General features: G+C 40.1%; 1 protein-coding gene across 2 annotated transcripts in view; it reads left to right on the top strand.

Moving 5' to 3' along the window:
• Window positions 1-14,694, top strand: part of stac (SH3 and cysteine rich domain) — a 57,523-nt gene that overhangs the window by 14,844 nt on the left and 27,985 nt on the right. For both annotated transcript variants that reach the window (XM_029688461.2, XM_029688463.2), the window contains exon 3: window positions 10,208-10,341. In XM_029688461.2, coding sequence (XP_029544321.1) covers window positions 10,208-10,341 — 134 coding nt within the window. The remainder of the gene's footprint in view (window positions 1-10,207; window positions 10,342-14,694) is intronic.

Below are 14,694 nucleotides of genomic sequence, written 5' to 3'. Positions count from 1 at the left end.
GAAAATTCCAGAAAATTATGTCATGGCTTTAGAAGCTTCTGATTGACATCATTTGAGTCAATTGGAGGTGTACCTGTGGATGTATTTCAAGGCCTACCTTCAAACTCAGTGCCTCTTTGCTTGACATCATGGGAAAATCAAAAGAAATCAGCCAAGACCTCAACATTTTTATTGTAGACCTCCACAAGTCTGGTTCATCCTTGGGAGCAATTTCCAAACGCCTGAAGGTACCACGTTCATCTGTACAAACAATAGTATGCAAGTATAAACACCATCGGACCATGCAGCCGTCATACCGCTCAGGAAGGAGACACGTTCTGTCTCCTAGAGATGAATGTACTTTGGTGCGAAAAGTGCAAATCAATCCCAGAACAACAGCAAAGGACCTTGTGAAGATGCTGGAGGAAACAGGTACAAAAGTATCTATATCCACAGTGAAACGAGTTCTATATCGACATAACCTGAAAGGCCACGAAGCAAGGAAGAAGCCACTGCTCCATAACTGCAATAAAAAAAGCCAGATTATGGTTTGCAACTGCACATGGGGACAAAGATCGTACTTTTTGGGGAAATGTCCTCTGGTCTGATGATACAAAAATAGAACTATTTGGCCATAATGACCATCGTTATGTTTGGAGCAAAAACACCATCCCAACCGTGAAGCATGGGGGTGGCAGCATCATGTTGTGGGGGTGCTTTGCTGCAGGAGGGACTGGTGCACTTCACAAAATAGATGGCATCATGAGGGGGGAAATTATGTGGATATATTGAAGCAACATCTCAAGACATCAGTTAGGAAGTTAATGCTTGGTTGCAAATGGGTCTTCCAAATGGACAATGACCCCAAGCATACTTCCAAAATTGTGGCAAAATTGTGGCAAAATGGCTTAAGGACAGCAAAGTCAAGGTATTGGAGTGGCCATCACAAATCCCTGACCTCAATCCCATATACAATTTGTGGACAGAACTGAAAAAGCTTGTGCGAGCAAGGAGGTCTGACTCTGTTACACCAGTGCTGTTAGGAGGAATGGGCCAAAATTTACCCAACTTATTGTGTGAAGCTTGTGGAAGGCTACCCGAAACGTTTGACCCAAGTTAAACAATTTAAAGGCAATTCTACCAAATACTAATTAAGTGTATGTAAACTTCTGACCCACTGGGAATGTGATGAAAGAAATAAAAGCTGAAATAAATCATTCTCTCTTCTGTTATTCTGACATTTCACATTCTTAAAATAAAGTGGTGATCCTAACTGACCTAAACAGGGAATTTTTTACAAGGATTAAATGTCAGGGATTGTGAAAAACAGAGTTTAAATGTATTTGGCTAAGGTGTATGTAAACATTCTACTTCAACTGTAGGTAGGACTGGGTTCTGAATGGAGGGATCAGATCTTCTCTTTTCTATAATCATAAGGAACACAATATATGGTCTATACTTTGCATGTAGGTTTCTCTCTTAAGGGTGGCACAAATGTGCATATGGGGGAGGGGAATGGACAGGGTGTATGCAAATTAAATACTGTAGTGTTTTTGCGGACTGCAGTGTTTGCAGACATTTCTGTAGTATTTACTACTTTTTGTGTGGATAATAATGTAATATTCACTATAGTATTGTCGTGACGTTGTATTAGTTAATGTGATGACTGTTTCTCATCGAATGATTATAGTTTCTAATTGCGTGATTAACTGAATCAAGCAATTATTAACTAATTAACTTGGGGCACCATGGGAAAACTAGTTTTTATTGAGTTTCTATTTCCCAAATTAACTCGAAGAATATCATAATATCGATTTTACAACAGCCGCTAATTAACCAGTTACCTCTACAATCTCGTTCTGAACGTCGTATAGTCCGTGAATCTGCACGGACACGGGTCTCACCAATGAGTTCGTACCACACCAATCTTAGTTGAATATTTATTTACTAAAAAGCTAAAATTATGTTAAAAGGTACACATAGACAAAACACATTATAGGCTATTGATTAGAACTTAGTATAACGGGCCAACACACTATGGCGCGTGTTACCCAAAATGGGGATTTCAAAGAGAGAGAGAAAAAAGAAAGTACACGAGAGAAATATACATTTGGGTTTTATGGGTCAGAAGTGGGCGTAACCGCCTTTAGGGCAATTCTCTTTGCGTACCAAGTTAAGAGGGCAAGGTCTAGATTTTACTCAAATCCAATTTTAGACAACTAACTTCACATTTCATCTTCCCCAAAACATTCTCTTTGATTTGGATATTTTCCATACAACGTACAATGTATAAACATCAAACATATACTAGAAAAACTCTTCAGGTTACAATGTTTTCGTAATAACGTCATCTATTAACCTTTAATAACAAAACAAAAATGACATATATTTTCATATATATCACCATTGTGGCTGATGGAAACCATTGTTCCAAAGTCCCTTTATTTCATGTTTAATGTTCTGAGGCTGGTTCTCCATAGTAACAGGACAAAGGAATTTGTCTGTGGCCTGAGATTTACCAGGGGCGTGATGGGTCATAAACCCCCCACATCTTCAGACCCCTAGATCTCTCCTCCTCTGTTGGGGTTGAGAGATAATCTGTAGGGTTGTGGTCTCCTGTAACCGTGACCTGATCAGGACAGTCATGACAGTATTCTACCGTATATTAAAAAATGCTATACTAAGTACTACACATGAACGAGGGATGTTGTGTAGTATAGTATATAGTATAGTACTATACATGAATGATGGACAGTGTGTAGTATAGTATTCTACAGTATACTACAGTTTACTACAGAATTCTATAGTACGTACTGTAGTATGTGGGGATGAGGGGAAGAGTGGTGTGTTCAGCTTGTTCAGTGCCACATATCTCATGTCAGCTCTCATCCTATGGATCAGGTTTTACTGCTATAATTTGGGCATGTAACACATCTCACTGCTAATCCAGATTCCACTGTTAATATTGAATGATGGCTGTGCAGTAGGTCAACATAGTTACTGATAGAAGTCAAACAAAACAGGCCTTACTCTGCCTCTGTGCGATGTGAAGGAATCGATCGATTGTGTTTCACATATCCACACGCGTATAGGTTCTGGGCTGCATGGGCACGTGCTCATTGATTAATCAATGAAGTCCTGGAAGCAAACGTTTTGCTAGACAAATGACAAATGGCAGTGGGGCTTCACCGTGGCATATTGCTGACAGTCGAATAGGCACTCATATGTAGCATTTTAACATTATTATGTAAGAAACATTGTCTATGGAATGAAATATCAGTGATGTTTCTGAGGAACATGCTACTGTAAAGTCTACTGTACAAAGCCAATCAAAACAAGGGCAGAAAAGAGAGGGAAATGGGTTGAGACAAAAGTGGACTAGACACAGATGTACTTGGGTGTAAACCGTGTGAAATTACAATCCAGTATTAAGGACATTTAGTTTAATCAGTTTACTACAGTTTTTCAGGCCAGCCACACTCTACATGCCACTAGCGTGGTATGTGGCCAGGATTGAATCTATATTTGATTAAAAAGTACTAAGCTTCTATATTAAATCTGAAGATAAAGTGTGTATGTGTATGCCTTTCCTGCAGTTAAATGACCAAATGTCCCTCTTGTTGCCTCATAGGTGTAATGTTATTAATATTTTGTTCGAATTTCATAATGAATAAATGTTTTTTATTTTTCTATGTCAAATGGTTTTGTTAAATTTCAGTCTACTGTGATGTATAGTACCAGTCAAATGTTTGGACACACCTACTGGGGTTTTATTTAATTGTATTATTTTCTACATTGTAGAAAAATAGTGAAGACATCAAAACTATGAAATAACACACATGGATTCAACCAAAAAAGTGTTAAACAAATAAAAATATATTTTAGATTTTAGATTCTTCAAAGTAGCCACCTTTTGCTTTGATGACAGCTTTGCACACTCTTGGCATTCTCTCAACCAGCTTCATGAGGAATGCTTTTCCAACAGCCTTGAAGGAGTTCCCACATATACTGAGCACTTTTTGAATGCTTTTCCTTCACTCTGCAGTCCAACTCATCCCAAACCATCTCATTTGGTTTGAGGTCGGGTGATTGTTGAGGCCAGGTCATCTGATGCAGCACTCCATCACTCTCCTTCTTGGTCAAATAGCCCTTACACAGCCTGGAGGTGTGTTTTGGGTCCTTGTCCTGTTGAAAAACAAATGATAGTCCCACTAAGCTCAAACCAGATGGGAAGGCGTATTGCTGCAGAATGTTGTGGTAGCCATGCTGGTTAAAGTGTGCCTTGAAATGGTCCTCCCGAGTGGCACAGCGGTCTAAGGCACTGCATCGCAATGCTAGCTGCGTCACTACAGATCCTGGTTCGATACTGGACCGTGTCGCAGCTGGCCGCGACCAGGAGATTCATGGGGCAGTGCACAATTGGCCCATTGTCGTCCGGATTTTGGGAGGGTTTGGCCTGCCGAGATGTCCTTTTCCAGTCATGCTCTAGCGACTCCTGTGGCGGGCTGGGCGCATGCACGTTGACATGGTCGACAGGTGGACGGTGTTCCTCCAACACATTGGTGCGGCTGGGTTCCGGGTGAAGCAAGCAAAAAGTCAAGAAGTAGTGTGGCTTGGTGGGTTGTGTTTCAGAGGACACGAAAATTGGGGAGAAAAATGGGGTAACAAAAAAAATACAAATAAATAAAGTGTGCCTTGAATTCTAAATAAATCACAGACAGTGTCACCAGCAAATCACCCCCACACCACCACACTTCCTCCTCCATGCTTCACGGTGGGAACCGCACACGCAGAGATCATCTGTTTACCTACTCTGCGTCTCACAAAGACATGGCGGTTGGAACCAAAGGACAGATTTCCACCACTCTAATGTCCATTACTCGTGTTTCTTGGCCCAAGCAAGTCCCTTCTTATTATTGGTGTCTTTTAGTAGTGATTTCTTTGCACAATTCAATCATGAAGACCTGATTCACACAGTCTCCTCTGAACAGTTGATGTTGAGATGTGTCTGTTACTTGAACTCTGTGAAGCATTTATTTGGGCTGCAATCTGAGGTGCAGTTAATTTTATTAAACTTATCCTCTGCATCAGAGGTAACTCTGGGTCTTCCTTTCCTGTGGCGGTCCTCATGAGAGCCAGTTTCATCATAGCGCTTGATGGTTTTTGCGACTGCACTTGAAGAAACTGTCAAAGTTCTTGAAATGTTCCATATTGACTGACCTTCTATCATGTTTTAGGAAAATTCCAGATGCAGACAGTGTCGAAGTAACAACAGTTTATTATTAGAACAGGGGGCAGGCAAAACAACACGTCAAGGGTAGGCAGAGGTCAGAAATCCAGATCAGAGTACAAAAGGTACAGAATGGCAGGCATTCTCAGGGTCAGTGCAGGCAGAGGTCAATAATCCAGTGTGGTGTGACAGGATACAGATCGGCATGCAGGCTCAGGGTCCGGGCTGGCAGAATGGTCAAAACCGGGAAAACTAGAAAACAGGAACTAGAAACAGACAGGAGCAAGGGGAAAAGTGCTGGTAGGCTTGACGAACAAAACAAACTGGCAACAGGCAAACAGAGAACACAGGTATAAATTCACTGGGGATAATGGGGAAGATGGGCGACACCTGGAAGGGGGTGGAGAAAAGCACAAAGACAGGTGAAACAGATCAGGGTGTGACACCTTTATGTCTTAAAGTAATGATGGACTGTCGTTTCTCTGCTTATTTGAGCTGTTCTTGCCCTAATATGGACTTGGTATTTTACTAAATATGGCTATCTTCTGTATACCACGCCTACCTTGTCACAACACAACTGATTGGCTCAAACACATTAAGAAGGAAAGAAATTCCACAAATTAACTTGTTAACACCTGTTAATTGAAATGCATTCCAGGTGACTACCACATGAAGCTGGTTGAGAGAATGCCAAGAGTGTGCAAGGCTGTCATCAAGGCAAAGGATGGCTACTTTGACGAATCTCAAATATAAAATATATTTGTTTAACACTTTTTGGGGTTCTACATGATTCCATATGTGTTATTTCATAGTTTTGATGTCTTCACTATTATTCTACAATGTAGAAAATAGTAAAAATAAAGAGAAATCCTTGAAGGAGTATAGGGGTGTACAAACTTTTGACTCGTACTGTATATGAAGTGTAACATTGAGATGCAAACTCAACATTGAATACATTTCAACTCTATATCTGAAATGGTACAGAAGACCATAACCATGTGTGTCAGGTGTATACTTTTATTTCAAAGTAGATTTGTTTCAAGACTACCAAGGAACACTCTGTGTGGCCCTGATTTAGCCCACTGCAGTAAAATGTTAATTTGCCTTAGTGAGGCTGAAACCAAGGGTCACAGGTTGAGAGCCAAGTGATACGATCCTCATGGCATATGTCTTTGGAAAAAAACTCACTTTATTTACAGAAAGCCAAAGTGTGCTGCTGATTCCTAGACCCCCCCCCAAAATACCATCCATTAAAATTTGGCAGTCAATCAGAAAGATAGTGCCGAGCATCTGCTATCATCACCAGGTTTCCTTGCCCCAAACAATGCTCTCTCTCTCTCTCTCTCTCTCTCTCTCTCTATCTCCTTTTCTCTCTCTCTCTTCTGCTCACACTATCTCTCTTTCTCTCTCTCTTCCGCTATATCTCTCTTCTCTCTATAACAATGTGACAATAGTTGAAGTATGAAATGGAAATTAAATAAACAGATAAATATAGGTTGTATTTTCAATGGTGTTTGTGCTCCACTGGTTGCCCTTTTTGTTGTGGCAACACGTCACAAATCTTGCTACAGTGATGGAACACTGTAGTATTTCACCTAATAGATATGGGAGTTTATCAAGATTGGATTTGTTTTCAAATTCTTTGTGGGTCTGTGTAATCTGTGGGAAATACAGTATCTGTCTCTGGTCATACAGTTTTCAGGAGGTTAGGTAGTGCAGCTTGGTTTCCACCTCATTGTGTGGGCAGTGGGAACACAGCCTGTTTACTCTTGAGAGACAGGTCTGCCGATGCAAGGCAATACCATCTGAGTCTGTACATAGTCAAAGCTCTCCTTAATGTTGGGTATTCATGATTTGGTTGGGTCTAATTGTGTTGCTGTCCTGGGGCTCTGTGGGGTTTCTTTTTGTTTGTGAGCAGAGTCCCCGTACCAGCTGGCAGAGGGTTCATCTCTCTGTAGGTGAGGGCTTTGTTATGGTTTAAGAATCACATATTTTTATGTGTTTGTAGAATTGAATGGCTATTTGATTAAACTTCTTTGGGATCGGTGTCCCGTCCATGGGACGGTTGAGCTAACGTTGGCTAATGTGATTAGCATGAAGTTGTAAGTAACAAGAACATTTCCCAGGACATAGACATATACAGTGGGGCAAAAAAGTATTTAGTCAGCCACCAATTGTGCAAGTTCTCCCACTTAAAAAGATGAGAGAGGCCTGTAATTTTCATCATAGGTACACTTCGACTATGACAGACAAAATGAGAAAGAAAAATCCAGAAAATCACATTGTAGGATTTTTAATGAATTTATTTGCAAATTATGGTGGAAAATATAGCAGACCCTCAAAATATAGCAGACCTGCCAAATTGAGTCAAAAGCTTTTTTGAAAAAAAAAAACTTATGCTTTGGTTTGTTTGTTGGTCAATAAAGGTGTGCAGGGCAAGTTTGGGATCTGTAGTACGGTCATTTTGTATAAAGCCAATTTGACATTTGCTCAGATCATTGTTTTTACAGAGGAAATGTAGGAGTCTCCTGTTAATAATGATAATGCAGAGGATTTTCCCAAGGTTGCATATCTCATGGTAGTTATTGGGGTCGAATTTGTCTCCACTTTTGTGGATTGGGGTTATCAGAATTGGGGAAGATACCAGAGCTGAGGATGATGTTAAAGAGTTTAAGTATAGCCAATTGGAATTCGTGGTCTCTATATTTTATAATTTCATTTAGGATACTATCAACCCCACAGGCCTTTTTGGGTTGAAGGTTTTGTATTTTGTCCTATAGTTCATTCAAGGTAATTGGAAAATCCAGTGGGTTCTGGTAGTCTTTAATAGTTTATTCTAAGATTTGTATTTGTTAATGTATATGTTTTGTCTGTTTGTTCTTTGTTATAGGGCCTACAAGATAGGACATGGGGTTTATCCACACATCTCCATTTTGGATAGATAGCTCTTTATGTTGTTGTTTGTTATAGGGCCTACAAGATAGGACATGGGGTTTATCCACACATCTCCATTTTGGATAGATAGCTCTTTATGTTGTTGTTTGTTATAGGGCCTACAAGATAGGACATGGGGTTTATCCACACATCTCCATTTTGGATAGATAGCTCTTTATGTTGTTGTTTGTTATAGGGCCTACAAGATAGGACATGGGGTTTATCCACACATCTCCATTTTGGATAGATAGCTCTTTATGTTGTTGTTTGGGCCTTTATCCACACATCTCCATTTTGGATAGATAGCTCTTTATGTTGTTGTTTGTTTAATGTGTTCCAATTTTCATAGAAGTCGTTAGATTCTATGGATTCTTCAATTGCATTGGGCTGATTTATGATGTGCTATTCATCATTTTTTTCTTAGTGTATTTCTGTACTGTTTAATTGTTTCGCCATAGTGAGGGCGTAGGCTCAGCTTTTCTGGGTCTTTGTGTTTTTGGTTGGATAGGTTCCTCAATTCCTTTTTAAAGTTTTTGCTTTCTTCATAAAACCATTTATCATTATTGTAAAAAAGAATTGGTTGTCTAATGACATTTTTATTTATTTTGGTATTTGGTATTTTGTTAGGATCCCCATTAGCTGTTGCAAAAGCAGCAGGAAGAAAATTATTGTAGAAACAGTTTGAATTTCTTGGCTAATTGTTTTTTGGTAGGTTTCTATGATACTTTCCTCCCATCTATAGCATCTCCACTGCTCTTTCTCTCTTTTTTCTCTCTTTTTCTCTCTCTGTTTCTTACTCTCTTCTCCTATCTCTCCTTTTCTCTTGTGCTCTCTCTCTCTCTCTCTCTCTCTCTCTCTCTCTCTCTTCCCCATCTCTATATTTTGCTCTCCCTCTTCTGCTCTCCCACTCGCTTCTGCTCTTTCTCACTCTTCTTCTATCTCTTCTGCTCTCTCTCTTCCCCTCCCTCTATCTCTTCTGCTCTCTGTCTTCCCCTCCCTCTATCTCTTCTGCTCTCTCTCTTCCCCTCTCTCTCCCTCTATCTCTTCTGCTCTCTCTCTTCCCCTCTCTCTCCCTCTATCTCTTCTGCTCTCTCTCTTCCCCTCCCTCTATCTCTTCTGCTCTCTCTCTTCCCCTCTCTCTATCTCTTCTGCTCTCTCTCTTCCCCTCTCTCCCCCTCTATCTCTTCTGCTCTCTCTCTTCCCCTCCCTCTCCCTCTATCTATTCTGCTCTCTGTCTTCCCCCCCTCCATCTCTCTCTCTCTCTCTCTCTCTCTACTGCTGTCTCTCTCTCTTGCTTACAGACAGTCACATTGTCTGTTTCATAACTTCTGAATGCAATTAAGCCTAATTAGTCTTTAATTATTCCAATGTCTGTGACTCATACATCAATGAAACCACTAGTGTTGTAGACACATAGACAGGAGGCATCATTCCGCATGGGGATTTTTCGCATCAAACTTCATTTGTATCCAGAAACGGAAAAGATATTGAAGGTGAACAGAAGCGCATCTAGACACTGAGGAGAAGAGTATTGGATTAAGTTGGTTCCAATTTAATGAAACTTTAAGAGAGGAAGTTTGGGGACATGGTTTGGGGTTGAGGGAGATCATATTTGTTCAGTTTTTAATTTAACATTGGATTTGATTACCTTAACCAGACGGTCATGTCTAGGCAAATGTATGGTCCACTGCACTCTCAAGGTGAACACTGCTGTGTCAGAGATTGACAGCACTGCAAATGGGCAATGTCTGAGTAGTACTTTTAACTGCAACGACCGTGATTACAACAAAACTGAGTTAACTCACCTGTCCTCTATTCCTTCTCCTGTAGTCTGATTAAAGCAGTTATGACATGACATGGTAGTTGTGATTGTATCCTCTTTTTTCTGTCGTGGAAAATGTTGAATGAATTGTGTTTTGGGAATCGTATTCTGTCATGGGAATTGCCGAATGAATTGTGTCATGGAAATTGTAGATAATTCAGCCAAATAATTTTTGAATACATCACAAAACTTTGACGGCACTTTAAAGATGAAATGGACTTCATGTTGTGCTTTTTTGACAGGTACCACCTCCAAGCATGTGGTGATGCTGGCAGGCAACACGGCCAAACATGGCCTCCGCTGCAAAGCCTGCAAGATGAGCATCCACCACAAGTGTGAGAAAGGAGTGGGATCTCAACGCTGCCAAGGCAAGCTGGTAAGAGCCTGAACATCATCACAGAATTAAACATAGAACAAAGGTATGATATATATACTGTATCTCTATGGACATCATCACCGATGTCACCATTAGTGTCGTCATCAATGTCATCATCAATGACATCATCACCGTCATCATCCATAGAGTTACATCTATATTCTATCACTGTCATTGTCATCAGGGTCGTCAGTGTTCTCCCCAGCTAACCAGAGAATGTATTGAAAATGTTGTATTAACATCATCGGTGGCATCAAGCTCCAGCATGCATAATCAGAAGGATAGCTAAATATTTACCAGGGAAAATCCTTCAGCAAATAACACAGGCATTGGTTGAGAGTCAAGTGAACTATTGTTCGGTGGTCTGGGGAAATGCATCATCTAGTGAAGTCAGGAGGCTGCAGAATGCACAGAATAAAGCAGCAAGGATTGTTTTAAGGCGGAGATGTGGTTCTTCTGTTGCAGTCATGCGCAGTGTTCTTGGTTGGTCATCAATCGACAAGATAATTGAAAAAAACATGCTTATCTTATTTTATAATATACATAATTTAAAACGGCCAAGTTCTATTCACAATGGTATTCAGTTGGTAAGAGACAGACATTCAGTAAATACTAGGAATAGATTGTCCACCATCTATGTGTTATCCAGACAGAAAAAATAAATGGGCAAAAGAACATTTCAATTTAGAGCAATCAAGAAATGGAATAAATTAACTGAGCAAACTAGAAACCTTTCAATATATAAGTTTAAACATTATTTAAAAACAATTTAAATATAGTATATAGAAATGTTGTGGGACTATAGTAGATGAAGAATCAATATTTTTTTAGATTGACTATTTATTGGGTCATTATGCTAGTATATTATGTATGTTTGTAATAGTGTGTTATATGTGAAAGTGTGTTTGTATTATAAATTGTATTTTAATGTTAAGGACTCTTGGAAGATTAGTCCAAATGGGGACTAAAAGAGATCCTAATAAAATCAAATAAAATCAAGCTCCCTTCGTGCCTACAGTATTTCTCCCCGCATTAAGCATTAATCCAAGGTCAATAGGTCGGGCCTCGAGGAATCTTTTTATTACATTGGAATATATTGAAGTGCTATATGCCATTCTGTTAGAAGTACACCATGGCGATTGCAGCCTGTTGCTTAGTATGATTCACGGATATTTGTCTCAACTGTCCCACCAGAATACCAGATTAAAGCTGTGATGCGGAACATATTGTGCAGCGAGGCAGGACTCCACAGAGGTTAATGTACTCATCACAAAGACATGAAAGGTAGATTAGTAATGCGGTACTGCAATTACGGAATTGAATAATCATGGTGGTGCTGAAAGTCCACTGCCACAGGAGTCAATAAGCAGCTCATAAAAAAGGTGATATAATACTAGAAAAAGAAGAACAATTTATTGTCCATTAACTGAAATATCCATATTTCTGACTGGGTCGAACTTACACTTTCTTAGCTTGTATTGTGTCCTCCCATTATCAGACAATTCCATTGTATACAGTGTGATTCATCACTCTCCCTCATCTATCTCAGTATGTGAACTGTGAGCTTGCATTTTAATGAGGGGGGGACTGGTTGCAGAGAATGCCAAGACCAATCTGTCATTTCGCTGTTGTCCAATGTACTCTGGGGAACTGGCAGTCACGACTGTACTGGGGCTTTTTAGTCATTCACACCAAATCACACGTCCCACGCGGAAAATATATAGCGTGTGCGGTTCCGTCATGTGTGATTCCCATTTGCTTGGCTCTCCAGTGACTTACTCCTCCAGAGTCCAGGTGCCCCTGGCCTGAATGGGAGGGAATTCACTGGGATTGACAGGGAATCATTGGGGATAACTGGACATTACTGAGCTGAAATAAAGAACTGGCCAGGAATGGGTGGGATTAAACAGGGGTGATCAGGATTGACTTTGGGTTTAGTGAACCTTGTGTACCGTGACCATGAGACTGCTCAGGATACAGGAAGACAAGTGTTCCCTTTGTCCTCCATTTTCCTTTTTCCATGAGCTGCCTAATGCATTGAGGATGAGGCTCATGGAGATAGGGATCAGCTTTCAGGAGTGGAAAATGAGGTTGAGGGGTCAAGCATAAAAAGAGAATATACTCCCAGTTGGGCTCGCCTCTAAATTAAGGTTTCTCAAAATGTGGCAGGTTGTATTTCTTCAACCCGGCTTATTTCTCTTGGCAAGAGAATTTGGTCAGAGAAAAAAGAGAGTACATGAAACCAAATATATATCATAATGTGTTGTTTGAGTTGAAGATCAAAATATTACACCATGACATCTCATAACAGTGAAACAGTGACTAGATTAGATTAGACATAGTCATATGAAATGGTCACTTACATATACTACAGCTGAAATCATCTTTCTTAGTATTTCAGTCAATATGGCTGCGTTTACACATGCAGCCCCATTCTGACCAATTTGTTTTGTTTTTTAGATCAGAATACGGCTGCCTGTGTAAACACAGCCTATAAAATTCACACTGTAGGTATAGGCTATCCTACCAATATGTGTACTGTATGACAGTCAGTGAAAACATACATCCTTTTATATTTCCCAAACAGTTAACGTGACTATCACAACGATAATTCCACACTTTTGACCAGTGACCATTCAAACTGGATTCAAACCTCCATGTTATTTCAGTAGATGAGTTTCAGTGGTCTCATGCATCAACCAGACAACCTTTTCATTAAGGAGCTTGCCTCTGACAAGGCCTGACATTGGGTGGCACTTCAGAGGTGCTTATAAAGTTCAAGAGTTGCTTCTTTTACCTTCTCATTACCAGCCGCGGCACATTGAGAATTAATCAAGGCAGATTACACATGCAGATTGCCTGAACCCACGCTTGATTATACAAAATTTAATCAAACAGAAATGCGTCTTTTTTGTACAGTTGAGGCATAGTGGCTGTGCTTATTGCAGGAATAATGGCTGCCAAACACCTAAACACAATAAGTTGATTTCATTGTCAGTTAATACCTGATTTTGAAATGACCTTTCACTGTATATGATACCAAGGTGAATCTGTTTTGGTAACCTTAGTATGTGATAAACACCTAAAGATGTAGGATCTTAATTTGAGCCAGTTTGCTACAGCAGGAAAATAATCCTGCGGCCACAGGAAATGTGAATTATTATGTGGATTATAAGTAATAGAAAATCAAGTCTAAAATGTCAAAGTGGAAATTACAAACTTCAGAAGCCTTTTTTAAAACCTCAAATACACACGTTTAAAATGTATTGCATTGCAGGACAGTTCTCATGCAACAGGATGATCAAAATAAGATACTACATCTGTAGTTGAATTATTCTACCTACTTGTTCTGTCATGTATTGCACTGACATTACCATCCTTGCCTAAGATAATTACTATTTCTTGGGCGAGAAACTGAAATTCTGAAAATGGAGGCCATCCACTGTAATTTTTCTGGATGTATGAATGACATCTCTGATGGGAAATATTGATTGTATGGGAGAAGGTAACACAGAAACGTCATGGTTAGATACTGTGCCTTCTTAAAGTATTCATACCCCTTGACTTTTTCCACATTTTGCTATGTTACAAATGTATTAAATAAATGTTTTCCCTCATCAATCTACACACAATACCCCATAATGACAAAGCAAAAACAGGTTAAGATATTTTTACTAATTTATTAAAAATACAAATGGAAATATCACATTTACATAAGTATTCAGACCCTTCACTCAGTATTTTGTTGAAGCACCTTTGGCAACGATTACAGCCTCATGTCTTCTTGAGCTCGGCACACCTGGCAAACATATATTGGCACACCTGTATTTGGGAGTTTCTCAAATTATTCTCTGCAGATCCTCTCAAGCTCTTTTAGGTTGGATGGGGAGCGTTGCTGCACAGCTATTTTCAGGTCTCTCCAGAGGTGTTCGATCGGGTTCAAGTCCGGGCTCTGGCTGGGCCACTCAAGGACATTCAGAGACTTGTCCCGAAGCCACTCCTGAGTTGTCTTGGCTGTGTGCTTAGGGTCGTTGTCCTGTTGGAAGGTGAACCTTCGCCCCAGTCTGAGGTCTCTCTGAACTATGCTCCGTTCATTTTTCCTCGATCATGACTATTCTCCCAGTCCCTGCCGCTGAAAAACATCCCCACAGCATGATGCTGCCACCACGATGCTTCACCGTAGGGATGGTGCCAGGTTTCCTCCAGACGTGACGCTTGACATTCAGGCCAACAAGTTCAATCTTGGTTTTATCAGATCAGAAATCTTGGTTCTCATGGTCTGACAGTCTTTAGGTGCCTTTTGGCAAACTCCAAGCAGGCTGTCATGTGCCTTTTTTACTGAGGAGTGGCTTC

The sequence above is a fragment of the Oncorhynchus nerka genome, linkage group LG18 (assembly GCF_034236695.1).
Source record: "Oncorhynchus nerka isolate Pitt River linkage group LG18, Oner_Uvic_2.0, whole genome shotgun sequence".
In the NCBI taxonomy this organism is placed as follows: domain Eukaryota; kingdom Metazoa; phylum Chordata; class Actinopteri; order Salmoniformes; family Salmonidae; genus Oncorhynchus; species Oncorhynchus nerka.
This window is presented reverse-complemented; position numbering and strand designations above follow the sequence as displayed.